Consider the following 12,873-nt stretch of genomic DNA (forward strand, 5'->3'; position numbering starts at 1 on the left):
AAATATTTATGAAGCATTATGCGTATCAAATGATTTTTTAATTTTTCTCCTGTAATGCCAAATCAATCTGTACTATCCATTTAAAACGACCCATAATACATCCTACAATTCATTCACCAGTATCAGCACCAAAGCTAACATTAAGCATTTACTACGTTCCATGCACTATGCTGCTAAGTACTTTGCAGGATTAAGTCATGTAAGGCTCACAGCTCTACAGCAAGGACTAACATACTATCTACATTTTACAGATAAGGAAAAGAGGCTTAGAAGGATTAAGTAACTTGACCCAAACTTTACTAAGCATTTACCAACTGCAAGGCACTATGCTTGAATATGCAGGTAGAGCTATGAAGGAAAAAAAAAAAAACACCTCTCTTCAAAGGGCTTGTAGAATAACAGGAATGACAGACAAGAGACAACAATTCACATTAAAGAATTAGGCACAAAGATCCATTTGTGTGAGCACAGAGGAGGAGTCCCTCATCCAAAACGGGGAAGTGGGGGTAACTGACTTGAGTTAAAGCTGGAGAGAAGCATGTAAGAAGAGAGGGTAAACAGGAAAGTTAGACAAAGGCTCACCCAGGAAAAGCACCACCAGCATGCAAAGTACTCCGGAATGCACCCTATGGCACTGAAACAGTAGGTGAAAAGTACTCCTCAGGGACAGCAGTGGTCACAGAAGTCTCAGGGTAACTCTAGCTGGGGTGGGGGAAGGAGTGGGGGAAAAGTCGCATGTAAGTAAAGACTGGAGACGAAGTGAAATGTGCCCAGGGTTCTGGCTTTGGCAAAGAGACAGAAGAACACGCTTTACTTGGTGGTAGGGACTGCATGTAGGAGGCACTGGTCCGGGTCCTGCACGGTTTGAGAGTTCTGACTATGGGGATTTAGGCTCACCTTAGCCTAAATTCATTTATTTAAAGCTTCATAAAGAAACAGATGGCTGAATTTTAGAAATTATGTTCTCAAAGGAGTCAAATCTAAGCAGTATTAATAGGTTTTACATCTGCCAAATTTTTAATCGTTTCAGGTTTTAGAAAACAATTACCCACGAAGAGGAAGTTACAGAGTTAAAATACCAGCTATGAAAAGACATCCATTGGCAAAAACAGTATAATGACAGCAGTGAAGGGAGGAGCGGGGACGAAGAACTTGACAGCCTAACTGAACATGAGAAAATGGAAATAGAACCTCTGGTGTCAGGAAACCTAACTTCTGTCCCAACTTGTTATTTAGCCGGAAACCTGACTTTCCTGCTCCAACATTCCATAATGCACGATTTTTTTTTTTAAATCTAGACTTACTATTCTCATTACGATTTGGAATACACTCCAACATCAAAGCATGTGACTCAGGTACCTGGCAATAGGAAGCCAAATTAAAACAGAGTACCATCACAATAGTGTTACACCTTGATTCAGCCACTCTTTCTCCCCAGGAAGTTTCCAAGACAGAGCACACCATTTCACCTCCCTGGGCATGAGAAAACTCCTTCATTCATTTTGGAAGCTCCAATGCTAAAAAAACAACCAAATAAAAACCTTGGAAAAATCAGCATTGTACATTACCCTCAGCGGGGTGCAGGGATCTCAAGGTTTCTTTTGCTTAATTTAAACTCAAATATAAACCAAAAGAAGAATATTAAATATGATCTTTTTCAAAATAAAGCTGTCTTCCTCTATTTTATCTTGCAATCTTTAAAATGAAACTAGATACCAATTTATCAGATACACAAAAGCAAAAGAAGTACTTTTTAAAAAAACATTCACATAGAAAACATCATACAGCAAATATACCTGAGGCATAACTAATTCTTTCTCTCCTTTCTTAGGCTAAGAGATTTTAAGCCATATAATAAATTTATTCCCAAATTTCTTTCTACAATCTCCTGGATATATAATATGTAGGGAACTTTAATTCATGCAATAAAAACAAAGGTATATTAATAAAAGGAACACATGGAAAATTCACTTCCAAACACACTTTCAAAACATCTACAGACTCCTACTAATGACCATTAACATTCAAAGGAGAGCTATATGTATGTAAAAAGTCCATTAATATTTAATAATTCACAAAGAAAGTCATACAGCTAGGTAACTGTTAAGCTCCTAACATAATACAAAAAGAGATAAATGGGGTGCCTGGGTAGCTTAGTCTGTTGAATGACCAACTTCGGCTCAGGTCACGCATGATGTCGTGGTCCAAGAGTTCAAGTCCCACATCAACCTCTGTGCTGACAGCTCAGAGCCTGGAGCCTGCTTTGGATTCTGTGTCTCCCTCTCTCTCTTCCCCTCCTCTCTCTCTCTCTCTCAAAAACTAAATAAACATTAAAGAAATTAAAAAAACAAAAAAGAAAGAGGTCTTTGGAGTAAGACTGTAAACTTACAACTTGGGTAAATCACAATCATGGGTAAAACCCTTAAAATGAGATGACCTTCCTTAGTAGAATGCTTTCTAATACAAAAAATCAGAAAGTCAATTCAAAAAGTCAATACAAATCTTATTAAATTATAACAAGGAATCCAGAGTTAGAGCAATTACAAGTCTAGTTAGGTCATGTCATCGAGCACCCATGTTCTTTCCATTTTCCTACCATCATCAGGAACCTACTGGTTTTTGCCCTCAGGCTCGTACTTTCATGTTTATAATATGGGTCCAGCAACTCAAGCCTCACATTCTCATATTCATATACTAAAAACAAGAAGAGAGAATTTCCTTTCCTTGTGTCCTTTATGAAAGTGGTGAAAATTTATCACAAGTCCCATATAATTGATGTGCTCACTCCTACACCAATAATCTGCAAGGTACTGGATAATCATGATATAATCTTTGACTAAGAAAAATGTTTTGGCCTTGAGATAGTACCTTGTTTTGACTTAGAGAAACTGGAACTATCAGCAAAGATAAAAGTAAGGCAAACAAAGCTGTCTGCCAAAGCATCAAGCCACGATATTATAAAGAAGATTATAACTACACGAAATGCCTAGCATTCTATCTCCTATCTGTTCTACTGTTAATTTTTTTTATTTCCTAATATAATTTAGACTTCCTTCCAACTTCCGAGTTGTTATATTCAATGAGTTAACCTAACATATCTCAATTTAATATTTGATACAAGTAGTAAACAGATTCCACGACTTATAATGAATTCTGTACCCTAAGTTTTACCACAATACTCTTATAAGCTAATTTCCCAATGGTTTGTTTTGTTTCCAAGCACAGAAGACTCAGAAATAAAATATGTCCAAAGAGTTGAGTCAAATCATATTGACAATGTTAAGCCATCTCTAAAAATACACTCCTAAAACAAACATCAGAAAGTTCCATTAATAATATCAGCATCACAATTTATTCAACCTATACTCAAGTGCCCCTTTTCATCAAAGGTACTAGAGTTCATAGATTTTGAAGGATTCCATAAGCTCATTGTTGATCTTTTTTCTTCTGGCATTAAATAGAAATACAGACAACTAGGCAGATAGATACCACTTACTACAAAAAAAAAAAAATATATTACCTATTATTTTTTCTTAAATGTTTTATTTATTTCTAGGAGACAGAGAGACAGCGTGAGCAGGGGAGGGTCAAGAGAGAGAGAGTGACAGACTCAGAAACAGGCTCCAGGCTCTGAGCTGGCAGTCAGCACAGAGCCCGACGCGGGGCTCGAACCCACGAACCGTGAGATCATGACCTAAGCAGCGGAAGTCGGACGCTTAACCGCTAAGCCACCGAGGCGCCCCTATTACCTATTATTTTGAATAACATTTTTGAAATTTTAATATTCCAACTGAATATTTATGTTTTTCATAGCTATGTATTAAGAAAGAAATCTTATTTTTCCAAGATGTTCTCCTTAAATCTGTGTACAACTCCCCAAAAAATTATGCAAAGCCAGCCTTTCCGTATACCATGTGCAAAATACAGGGTAAAAGCTCCAAAGATATATTACACTGGCAAGTGATTACCTTAAAAATGAGGTTCTGCAGAGGTTAAAATTTGTTCCCCATAAAACAGCACTGTTAACAGCAATTAGAAAACAGATGAGCAGAAAGAAAGATTAAGAGTTCCCCTTTTGATATGCTCAATTTGAGAAGCTGCAGAAATCTGTTCAAATAGATAAACACTGGATAGTGATGGGGGGGGCACTTAAGTGGCTCAGTCAACTGAGCATCTGACTTTGGCTCAGTCATGATCTCATGGTTCATGAGTTCGAGCCCTGCATCAGGTTGGCTGCTGTCAGCACAGAGCCTGCTTGGGATCCTCTGTCCACCTCTCCCCTGCACACATATGTGCGTATGCACTCTCGCTCTCTCTCTCTCTCTCTCAAAAATAAATGAACTTAAAAAAACGTATATAGACTGACATAAATACTACTATTTGGTCCCCATATTGTATGCTGTGTGCACGCTCACACACACACACACAGACGCACACAATGTTATATAACATATACATACCTTTGTTCACGATCTACCTGTTCACTAGCAAGGGAACAACAGCCACTCCTATACATACCCAAAGGTAAATTTTCTCTCTTGGTGGAATTAGTTTATGATGCTCTAGGAGGGAGTCTTACAGAAAGAAGTAATCATAAATTAGTCAGACTCAACAAATAAACCCTGCAGACTGCCAAAATAACCAACATCAGTCACTAGCATACAGATCACACTCCTATTCCAACTCACTGAATACTGAGAAAATGCAACAGTAAATGTGGCAGAAGATTAACAGCTGATCAATCTGTAGCTCAGGTTACAGGTTTCTGCTCTTTCCCCCTCTCGGTGTCTTTCATGTAGAATAGACACACATTATGGGACTGAACGTACTGGTGGTGTATGGACGTGGAGGAAAATATCCCAGAATTCTCTTTTGCTAAACTTACTATCTTTTACTTAAGAAAATAATGCTTCCTGGATTTCCACATAACATGGAAACACAAGTAACTGACTTTGCTCTGCACACCTCTGCAAGCAAGGACATAAGCCTTGGAAGGCAGTGTCCCTTCTAAACAATGGGCAGATCTATTTATTTTCCAGTTTAATAAAGATAATGTCCCCCCCTGGGCAAAGGTCAAACCAGCTTAGTGTCCATTTTAAAATATTTGAGCTCCGTACGCCTAAGGTTCCTCTCTTGCACAAAACTACAGAATTTCCTGCACTTGTAGCAGTCATCTAACCTGCATCATCAGCCTAAGTGCTGATACTCTGGCCAATCTGCTGCTGTAAGAACCTGTCCACTTGTGACCCAGGAATTCCATGCCTTATGTCATCATCTGTGGAAAGGCGGCAGGCTAAGCCTTCACAGGCTTGACAAGGAGTTTTAGCCACTGAGTTAAGACCCGTCAGTTTCAATTACTCACCAAGGAGTCACTGTACACAAAATCTAACCTAGACGAAACTACCCGCAGTAGCATAATCTGTGTGTCTGTGTATACATACCAATGCATGATTACTATACATTTCTTAAAGTTGTGCTCATATATTTACACAATTTTTTCCACTTAAGATCTTTGCTTGAAGGTAAAATCCATTGCCTACTTCCATCCTCTCCCTTTTCTTAATTTGCTAAGATAATGAAGTCTCTACTTCATGGCTATGCTACTAAAAAACAATTGGATATACACATCTCAGTATAAAATGTGCTTAAAAACATTAATGACACACAGAAGTTATGTCAGAGGTGATTCTTTCATTTAGGTCATCATATCACTTGGCAAAAATATTTGTGAGCTCAATTTTTCATATTGCATATTCATTGTTATCTACATGTCATAGCCTATTAGCTAACATAAAGGATAAATTTCTATGTAGCTGCTTTTGATGATGTCAAAGTCAATAAATCCACTGAAATAATTACAAAATTTTAGCTGCTTTCATATTATCAAAAGGTATTATTATAGATTAAAACAATTCTAAATGAAACTGGTGTTAACATAAGAAAAAGAGAAGCTGTCAAAATAAAAAAAATACGATGCATTACATAAGCAAATCATATGCTACTAAGAAGCTACAGTCTCCCACAAATTCATATCACTTAATATGAGGATTCAAAAATTAGTTTAATGACTATATTCAATGTAATTAAGGAAAGTGACTATAAAATCTCCAATCTTCTTTGCCTATTCACTCAACTATTTCTCTTCAATAAATTCTTAGAAAGTGTAACAAAAATTTTTTAATGAATTAAATGTCTTCATGAAGAAATATACATAAAAATATTTATGTAGACACATATATAAACATATCCATGAATACCACCAATTCTTCCATGTTGCAAAATCTCTGCCTGGGAAGTTCTCAAACAATGTAGAAAACTTATTCCAGCAACTATATGTATTTCACAATAATGATAAAATCAGTTTATCAAAAAATTTTGAAAAATATTTTATCACATTTTAGGATTTCATCATGTCTAATGCTCTCATTTAAATGAAGAACACATAATAATAGCCACTAGTATTGATCATCTCTAGGCACCGCACTAAGTAATTTATATATAGTAATTTGTATATCATTGACAACCCTGAGACATAGGTGTTATATCTGTATTTTAAAACAAAGAAATTAAAGTGAAGGAGGTTAAGTGGTTTGCCTGCTGTCATACAATTAGTGACTCAGTTGTAACCAGATCACCTGTCTGACTCAAAAACCTATACTAATAGCTATTACTGTCATAAGTATTACTTCCTTAAAAGCAACTAATGTCCATTTGTGGTTCCAGGTTCAATTTCAGACTTCAACTTAGCCCCTCCCGCCCCCGGGAATGAAGGGATACACAACTCATTTCAAGTTAACTCTCTAGTATTCATGTCAGTAATATTTACTGTAGTAAACTTAGCTCTGTTATATTTGCTGGTTCAATGCTGTCAAATTTTACATGGGGCATCAAGTTCTAAACTCAGCAAAGAATGAAGTGACGTGTTTAAAACAATCCTGGAACATCCCTAGAGATCAACCACTTTCCAGTATTTCCAGTAAAGTAGGTTTTACTTCCAGTATAGAAAGAGATCACAGCCCTCCAAGTTATTAAGGACCAAGAGTGAATTAGGCGCTCTGAACTTCACAGATAAATTTGTGTAACTTAAATAATGTGAGTTTATTCTCAGAGAACTGAGTACCAGATACCAAACTAGACTACATTCCAAATATGTATGCTTACTGAGCAAACTATTAAAACTTCAATTATTTAAGTTGTTATTTTGTTCTTCTTTAAATATGTGCATTCTGTAATCCACCATATAGTAGTATCAGACTCTCCTGTTTAAGAGAAATAAAAGCGGTTGTGGAAGACATCCTTTTCCAATCCTTAACAGTTTTCTCCCTAATTTTTCAATTAAAGTGTCTTTTTATAAAAAAATATTAATGGAACAATGTTAATTTTTGTAATTATACTAAATTAACAAGTGTTTTCACCTGTTAAAGCAGTCAGACCATTAGAAATACTAAGATACTTTGAAGATGTACACTTTTCAGTATGTTCAGATTTTTTTTCTTCCAACTGAAAGTTACTGTGGTCATCACAATTTCCATGGACTCCTTCATCATTTTTTACTGCCCTCTGCTGTGATAAAAGGCCAAAAAATAAATAAATAAATAAAAAATAAAAAACCCACTACTTTTTAATCTCCTCCCTTCCTCAAAAAAAATACATAAATAAATAACTGACACCTAAAACTCTTGGAATGTGGTCTACAAATACCAAATGCTAGAAAATGTACTTTTAACTTCTATTTGGCAACAGTTTTAATTTTCAGTTCTTCTCTAAACCTCTTACCAGAATTCCACCAAGAATTTTGTATGCCATGTTTTCATGTTAAAATTAAAAAACTAAAGGGAAGAAGTTAATATTGAGTTCAGAGTTGTTTCAGGTAAAGAGAAAGAGAATCACAATTATTTTGCGCATGACGCTGTTTTGTCACTCTCTACCCAGCTATCAAGAAACGTGTAATATTTTAAACCCGAATCAGATTTTGCAACACGTGTGTGTAATACTTCACCAGTAAAAGGTATCTTGAATTACAGTGAGTACTCTTACTAAAATAATGTACGAAACACTACGCACATTTCCAAATGAATTTTTTCCCGATCCTTCTAGATTGAGTATCTAAGGAAAGGAGGGATAACTGAAATTCACCAATAACTCTATTTTAAATATAGTGACTTCAAACCTCTCACCTAAGTTATTAGAGGACCAAGATTGATATCCGGTGATCTTCACAAGTAAATTTACATAACTCAAATAACGTGAGTTTATTCTCAAGGGAGTTCAACATAAATAAGCAATAAACCTACAGCTTTAAAAATGTAATTACGGGGGCACCTGGGTGGCTCAGTCGCTTAAGTGTCCGACTTCGGCTCAGGTCATGATGTCACGGTTCGAGGGTTCGAGCCCCACGTCGGGCTCTGTGCTGACAGCTCAGAGCCTGCAGCCTGCTTCAGATTCTGTGTCTCCCTCTCTCTGACCCTTCCCTGCTCACTCTCTCTCTCTCTCCTAGAAATAAATAAAACATTAAAAAAAATCTTTAAGAAAGAAAAATAGAAATAAAAAAATTAAAAATGTAATTACGAATACGAACTTAAAACACATTCTCAATATGCTCCGCCGTCGCTTGAATAACGAAGGGATCTGGGTACTGAACGTGAAGGACAGTTCTCACAGGTTTGCAAACATTCCTCAAGAGGATCTCCCCAGATAACACACCCCCTTGCAGTGACTCTAGGGCACAAGACGGCCTCCGAGGATCAAAAGCGCCGTGAGCCTGAAAGAGTGCGGCGCTAAGGCGCAGACTGGAAGACGCTGCCGTGCTGTTTTCGAGAACACACCAGGATAACCCCACAGCAGCAAGTGCGCGGCCCAAAGGACTCGCCCCGAGGCCTCGCCACCGCTCCGCGCGCGCCCCAAGGCCGCCGACGCCCACGCCCCGCGGCCTGGCTGCCTAGCAACGCGGGGAAGCTGCTCGGCAACGCCGCCGCCCCGCCCCGCCCCAGCCAGCCTGGGCCCACCCGGAAGGCCAAGGGGCACATTCTACCTCTTTTTTCTTCTGTCCTCCCCCGAGCTGGATGCAGAGCAGGAGAAGGAGGAGGAGAAAGGGGAAGCTCCCGGTGGGCAGGTATCGCAGCCGCCGCCCCGCCAGCCTCCGGCGTGAAGGAGCACCCCTGGCACCCATCGCCGCAGGGCAGTGTCTCCTCCACGCTCGGTAACCGTGCGCGCCCAGCTCCTCCCGGCGTCCCGCTCCCGCCAGGCCAGCCGCCGGGTGCCCCCGGCCTGTGCCCTCGTGGGTGCCTGCGGCTTCGCCAGGGAAGCGGCGGCCGCCGACGACGCGGAGGAGGAAACTGACAGCGCATCCGGTTCACCGGGAGAGGGGACCTGGAAAGGCCCGGGATGGGGCAGGAAGTGGGCGTGGCCAGGGGACGCGGGCCTCGTGCGCGCCTCTCCGTGAGCCCCGCCCCGCGCTGCGACTCTGGTCCCCACGGGGGTGGCCCAGTGCTGCCCTGTTGCTGAAACCAGTGCGAGGTTCCGGAATCTGGGAGGGGCCGGCTCAGTCCAACTGGAGCAAACGCCTGTTTACCTGAAGCCACACAGACCTAATCGCCTTCTTGCGTGATAGAGAAGCGATTTAAGGAATTAGTAGACACCTGGCCCCTCTCGCCCACAGGTAATCTCTGTTTCCATTGGGACGTTTTTCGAGCAGCTGTGGCTCACAAACCCTCTCAAGCCTCCAACATAATCTGCGCAATATAATCCCCTGGATGCATAGTCTCCACCTGCAACTTCACAGCTGTTCCTTGAAGCCCCAGTTGAGGGGCCTGAGGAGCCAACCTTTACGTCCCCTGCGTTCCATTCATTCAGTGTCCTGCGCTAGACACTTGGGATGCAAACATGAAAAGGACTTAATTCAGTTCCTGTTCTCTGAACATTTTAAGAACAAAGCTGCAGGCTGTTAACGGGATATTTGATTCGGGCCATTTGATTCTGGTGGGTCTTTGATGCCATGTCAAGGTTTCTTCTCTTGGATCATGAACACCTCTGAAAGTCTGATGAAGCCTACTGGCCCAATCTTCAAACAATATTTCTAACTGCATAAATTAAATTCATAAGATTACAGATGAATCAAGTATAGTTAAATACCATTATCAAACTTAAATCAGTTCATCTTTCACTCGGTGGTCAACACACATTCGTATTTGGGGAATACTGGAAAGCAGTGGTAGATATAAGAACCACCATATAAACATTCAGATATCACAACGTGATTATAACTCACGGAGAGACACAGAACTGTAGGATACTTGACCAACTAAGTAGCATGAGGGCTGTAAGTAAATTCTGCAATCATATGAAATCTAGCATTGTATCTAACAGCGATTCTAGTAAATATGGTAACACTGAAATAGCGATGGTTTCAAAATATCTGCTACTGGGCTCAGTTGGTAGAGCACGTGACTCTTGATGCCTGGGTTGTGAGTTGGAGCCCCACCTTGGGTGTAGGGATTACTTCAAAATAAAATCTCCTCCTACTGTACTGTTATCATAGGAAAAGATAAGATTCAGCAGGCAGAGAGGGAAAGGACCTGAGGACCCTGGGTGGGGAAGAATACTTATTTTGGAACAATGCTGGCAGTGTCTGACCACAGCAAACACCTTCGGGCATAAGGCTCCCCTTAAGAATGTAAAAGACACCACCTACTCCCCCTCAGGTTTTCCTCAGGAATTTGAGAAAAGACCTAACTAAAAATAAGTAATAGACTATCAAGCCCGTGGCCCACAAGGAATAGTATGGCCATAGACCACCCCTCATACAATGGAAAGAGCCAATCAGGAATGGACAACCCAGCACCTAGAGATACCAAGCGAATATGGGTAGGATCTGAGAAGGAACTAGGCGGGAGAGAAGAGAGGCCTGACCAGAACCCTATAAAACAAGGACACTTACCTACTGTCGCAGGCATTTACTGACAAATGTCCCCTCTCTGTAAAGAGAACTTTCCTACTGCTCTCACTTTCTGATCTAAAAAAACTTTTGCCTACTACTCATTTTGTGTCCACCTTTTCATTCTTCGAAGCAATGAGACAAAGAACCCTGGGTACTGAGATTAAAAAAAAAGTCCTGCAACACTGTAATATGAAGTTATTTGTAATTTCTGCAGGAAACAAAGCCATATGTACTGCTAATACCACCATGGTTTGCTTTCTGCTTTATAATTGAAGGAAACAGGATGTTCATGAGAGCTTAGTACAAAGAAGGTTGAATTTTTTCCATTTCAGCTGTCGCGGATGCCCCGAAATTTCATGGATTTCAAATTAAGAGCTCATGCTCCACAACAACCTTATCAGATAAGTCTGATTGTAACAATTTCACATACAGAAACTAAGACCAGAAGATCTAACTCAAAGTCATACAACTTTAAAAAGGTATACCAGGAATTTGAACGTTGGCAATCAAGCTCGATAGCCATTATTATATACGATTCTATGTTGCCTTTTTTAAAGGTATTTACAAATAAATCTCTCTTCTCTGTCTCTCAGGCTTTTGATTTCCCACTATGATGTGAGCATTTTTGCCCATAGTGATTACTGTCAAAAGAATAGGTCCTGGGGCGCCTGGGTGGCTCAGTCGGTTAAGCATCCGACTTCAGCTCAGGTCATGATCTCGCGGTTCGTGGCTTCGAGCCCCGCGTCGGGCTCTGTGCTGACTGCCAGCTCAGAGCCTGGAGCCTGTTTCAGTCTGTGACTCCCTCTCTCTCTGACCCTCCCCTGCTCACGCTGTCTCTCTCTCTCTCTCCTACAAATAAATAAAACATTTAAAAAAAAAAAAAGAATAGGTCCTTACTTTTTCCTTGAAACATGTGAAAATGGCCTCCACTTTTATCTATTTGGAGACAAGAGTAAATTTATGGTCTATATCAACGTAACATCTATATCAAGATACACTCAGTGTAATCAAAATCTACCATCTGCCCTTTCCTCTCCCAAACTCATCTTAGTTTCTTTTATTTTAGTTAAATACTACCATGCTAGGGGCTCCTGGGTGGCTCAGGGTGTTAAGCGTCCGACTTCAGCATGAAACGCCCAGAGTTCGAGAGACCCCAAAAACAGACCACCAGAGACCAGAGTCAAAGCCAATCGCAACGGTCGTTTATTTGCAGGTTTGAACGCGGACCTCCGCGCACTCGCCCCGAACAAAGTCTTTGCAGCCTTTTTATAGACAGGAGTAAACAAGTCGTGGGGAGGGACAGGGGATCTCTATGGTTACAGGTTTGTCATTGGTTGATATTTAAATGTGAACATATACCACATTTGATTGGTTCCCGCCATCAGGTTTTTGGCGGGATCCAATTACAACATTTAGGATACCTTTGAATTTAGCCAATCATAGAGCGAGTCTAGGGTCTTGTTCCCCGACTAACAGGTTAACTTCTCTCTCCCTAGGCCCCTCCTTCAGTAAGGCGGAGGGTGGCTGCTGGCCTTTCCTGATTGGGTGTTGCCAGGGTAGTGTGGCGGAGTGATGCGGTGGGCAGTTTCTCCGGCCTTGGGCAGTGTGCAGCTGCCTGATAGTTCCGGGGAGGCTGAAACTCAAGCCTTAAGCAATGGTACAGAAGCGGAAGGAGCTAGTTAGGTTTTAGTTTCCCGTAGTGCAAGCACTTGTACAGAAGCAGAAAAGCTGGTTGAGTTTTTGGTTTAGTTTGTCTAGGCCCCTCACTCCAAGGAGCCGGCACCGATGCAAGTACAAAAGGGTCTTTATTACAAGCTTGAGCAGGGGCTCACCCAGCCTGCTGGTGTCATGGCAGCAAGGTGAAGCCAAGAACAATAGCGAACAGGGTTTTTAAGGAGTAAGGGATGGAGGTGTTACGTACATGTAGCATCATCACA

The 12,873-nt window shown here is 40.7% G+C and overlaps 1 protein-coding gene across 1 annotated transcript in view; it reads right to left on the reverse strand.

The window, feature by feature from the left end:
• TUSC3 (tumor suppressor candidate 3) overlaps positions 1 to 9,362 on the reverse strand; it is a 256,526-nt gene extending 247,164 nt beyond the window's left edge. Inside the window, 2 exon segments of the mRNA XM_039220697.1 lie at positions 9,032 to 9,313; positions 9,315 to 9,362. Coding sequence (XP_039076628.1) covers positions 9,032 to 9,313; positions 9,315 to 9,347 — 315 coding nt within the window. The 5' untranslated portion in view covers positions 9,348 to 9,362.
• Positions 9,363 to 12,873: the final 3,511 nt, after the last annotated feature.

This window comes from Hyaena hyaena, unplaced genomic scaffold (genome assembly GCF_003009895.1).
Source record: "Hyaena hyaena isolate Hyena2069 unplaced genomic scaffold, ASM300989v1 scaffold_17, whole genome shotgun sequence".
NCBI lineage: Eukaryota > Metazoa > Chordata > Mammalia > Carnivora > Hyaenidae > Hyaena > Hyaena hyaena.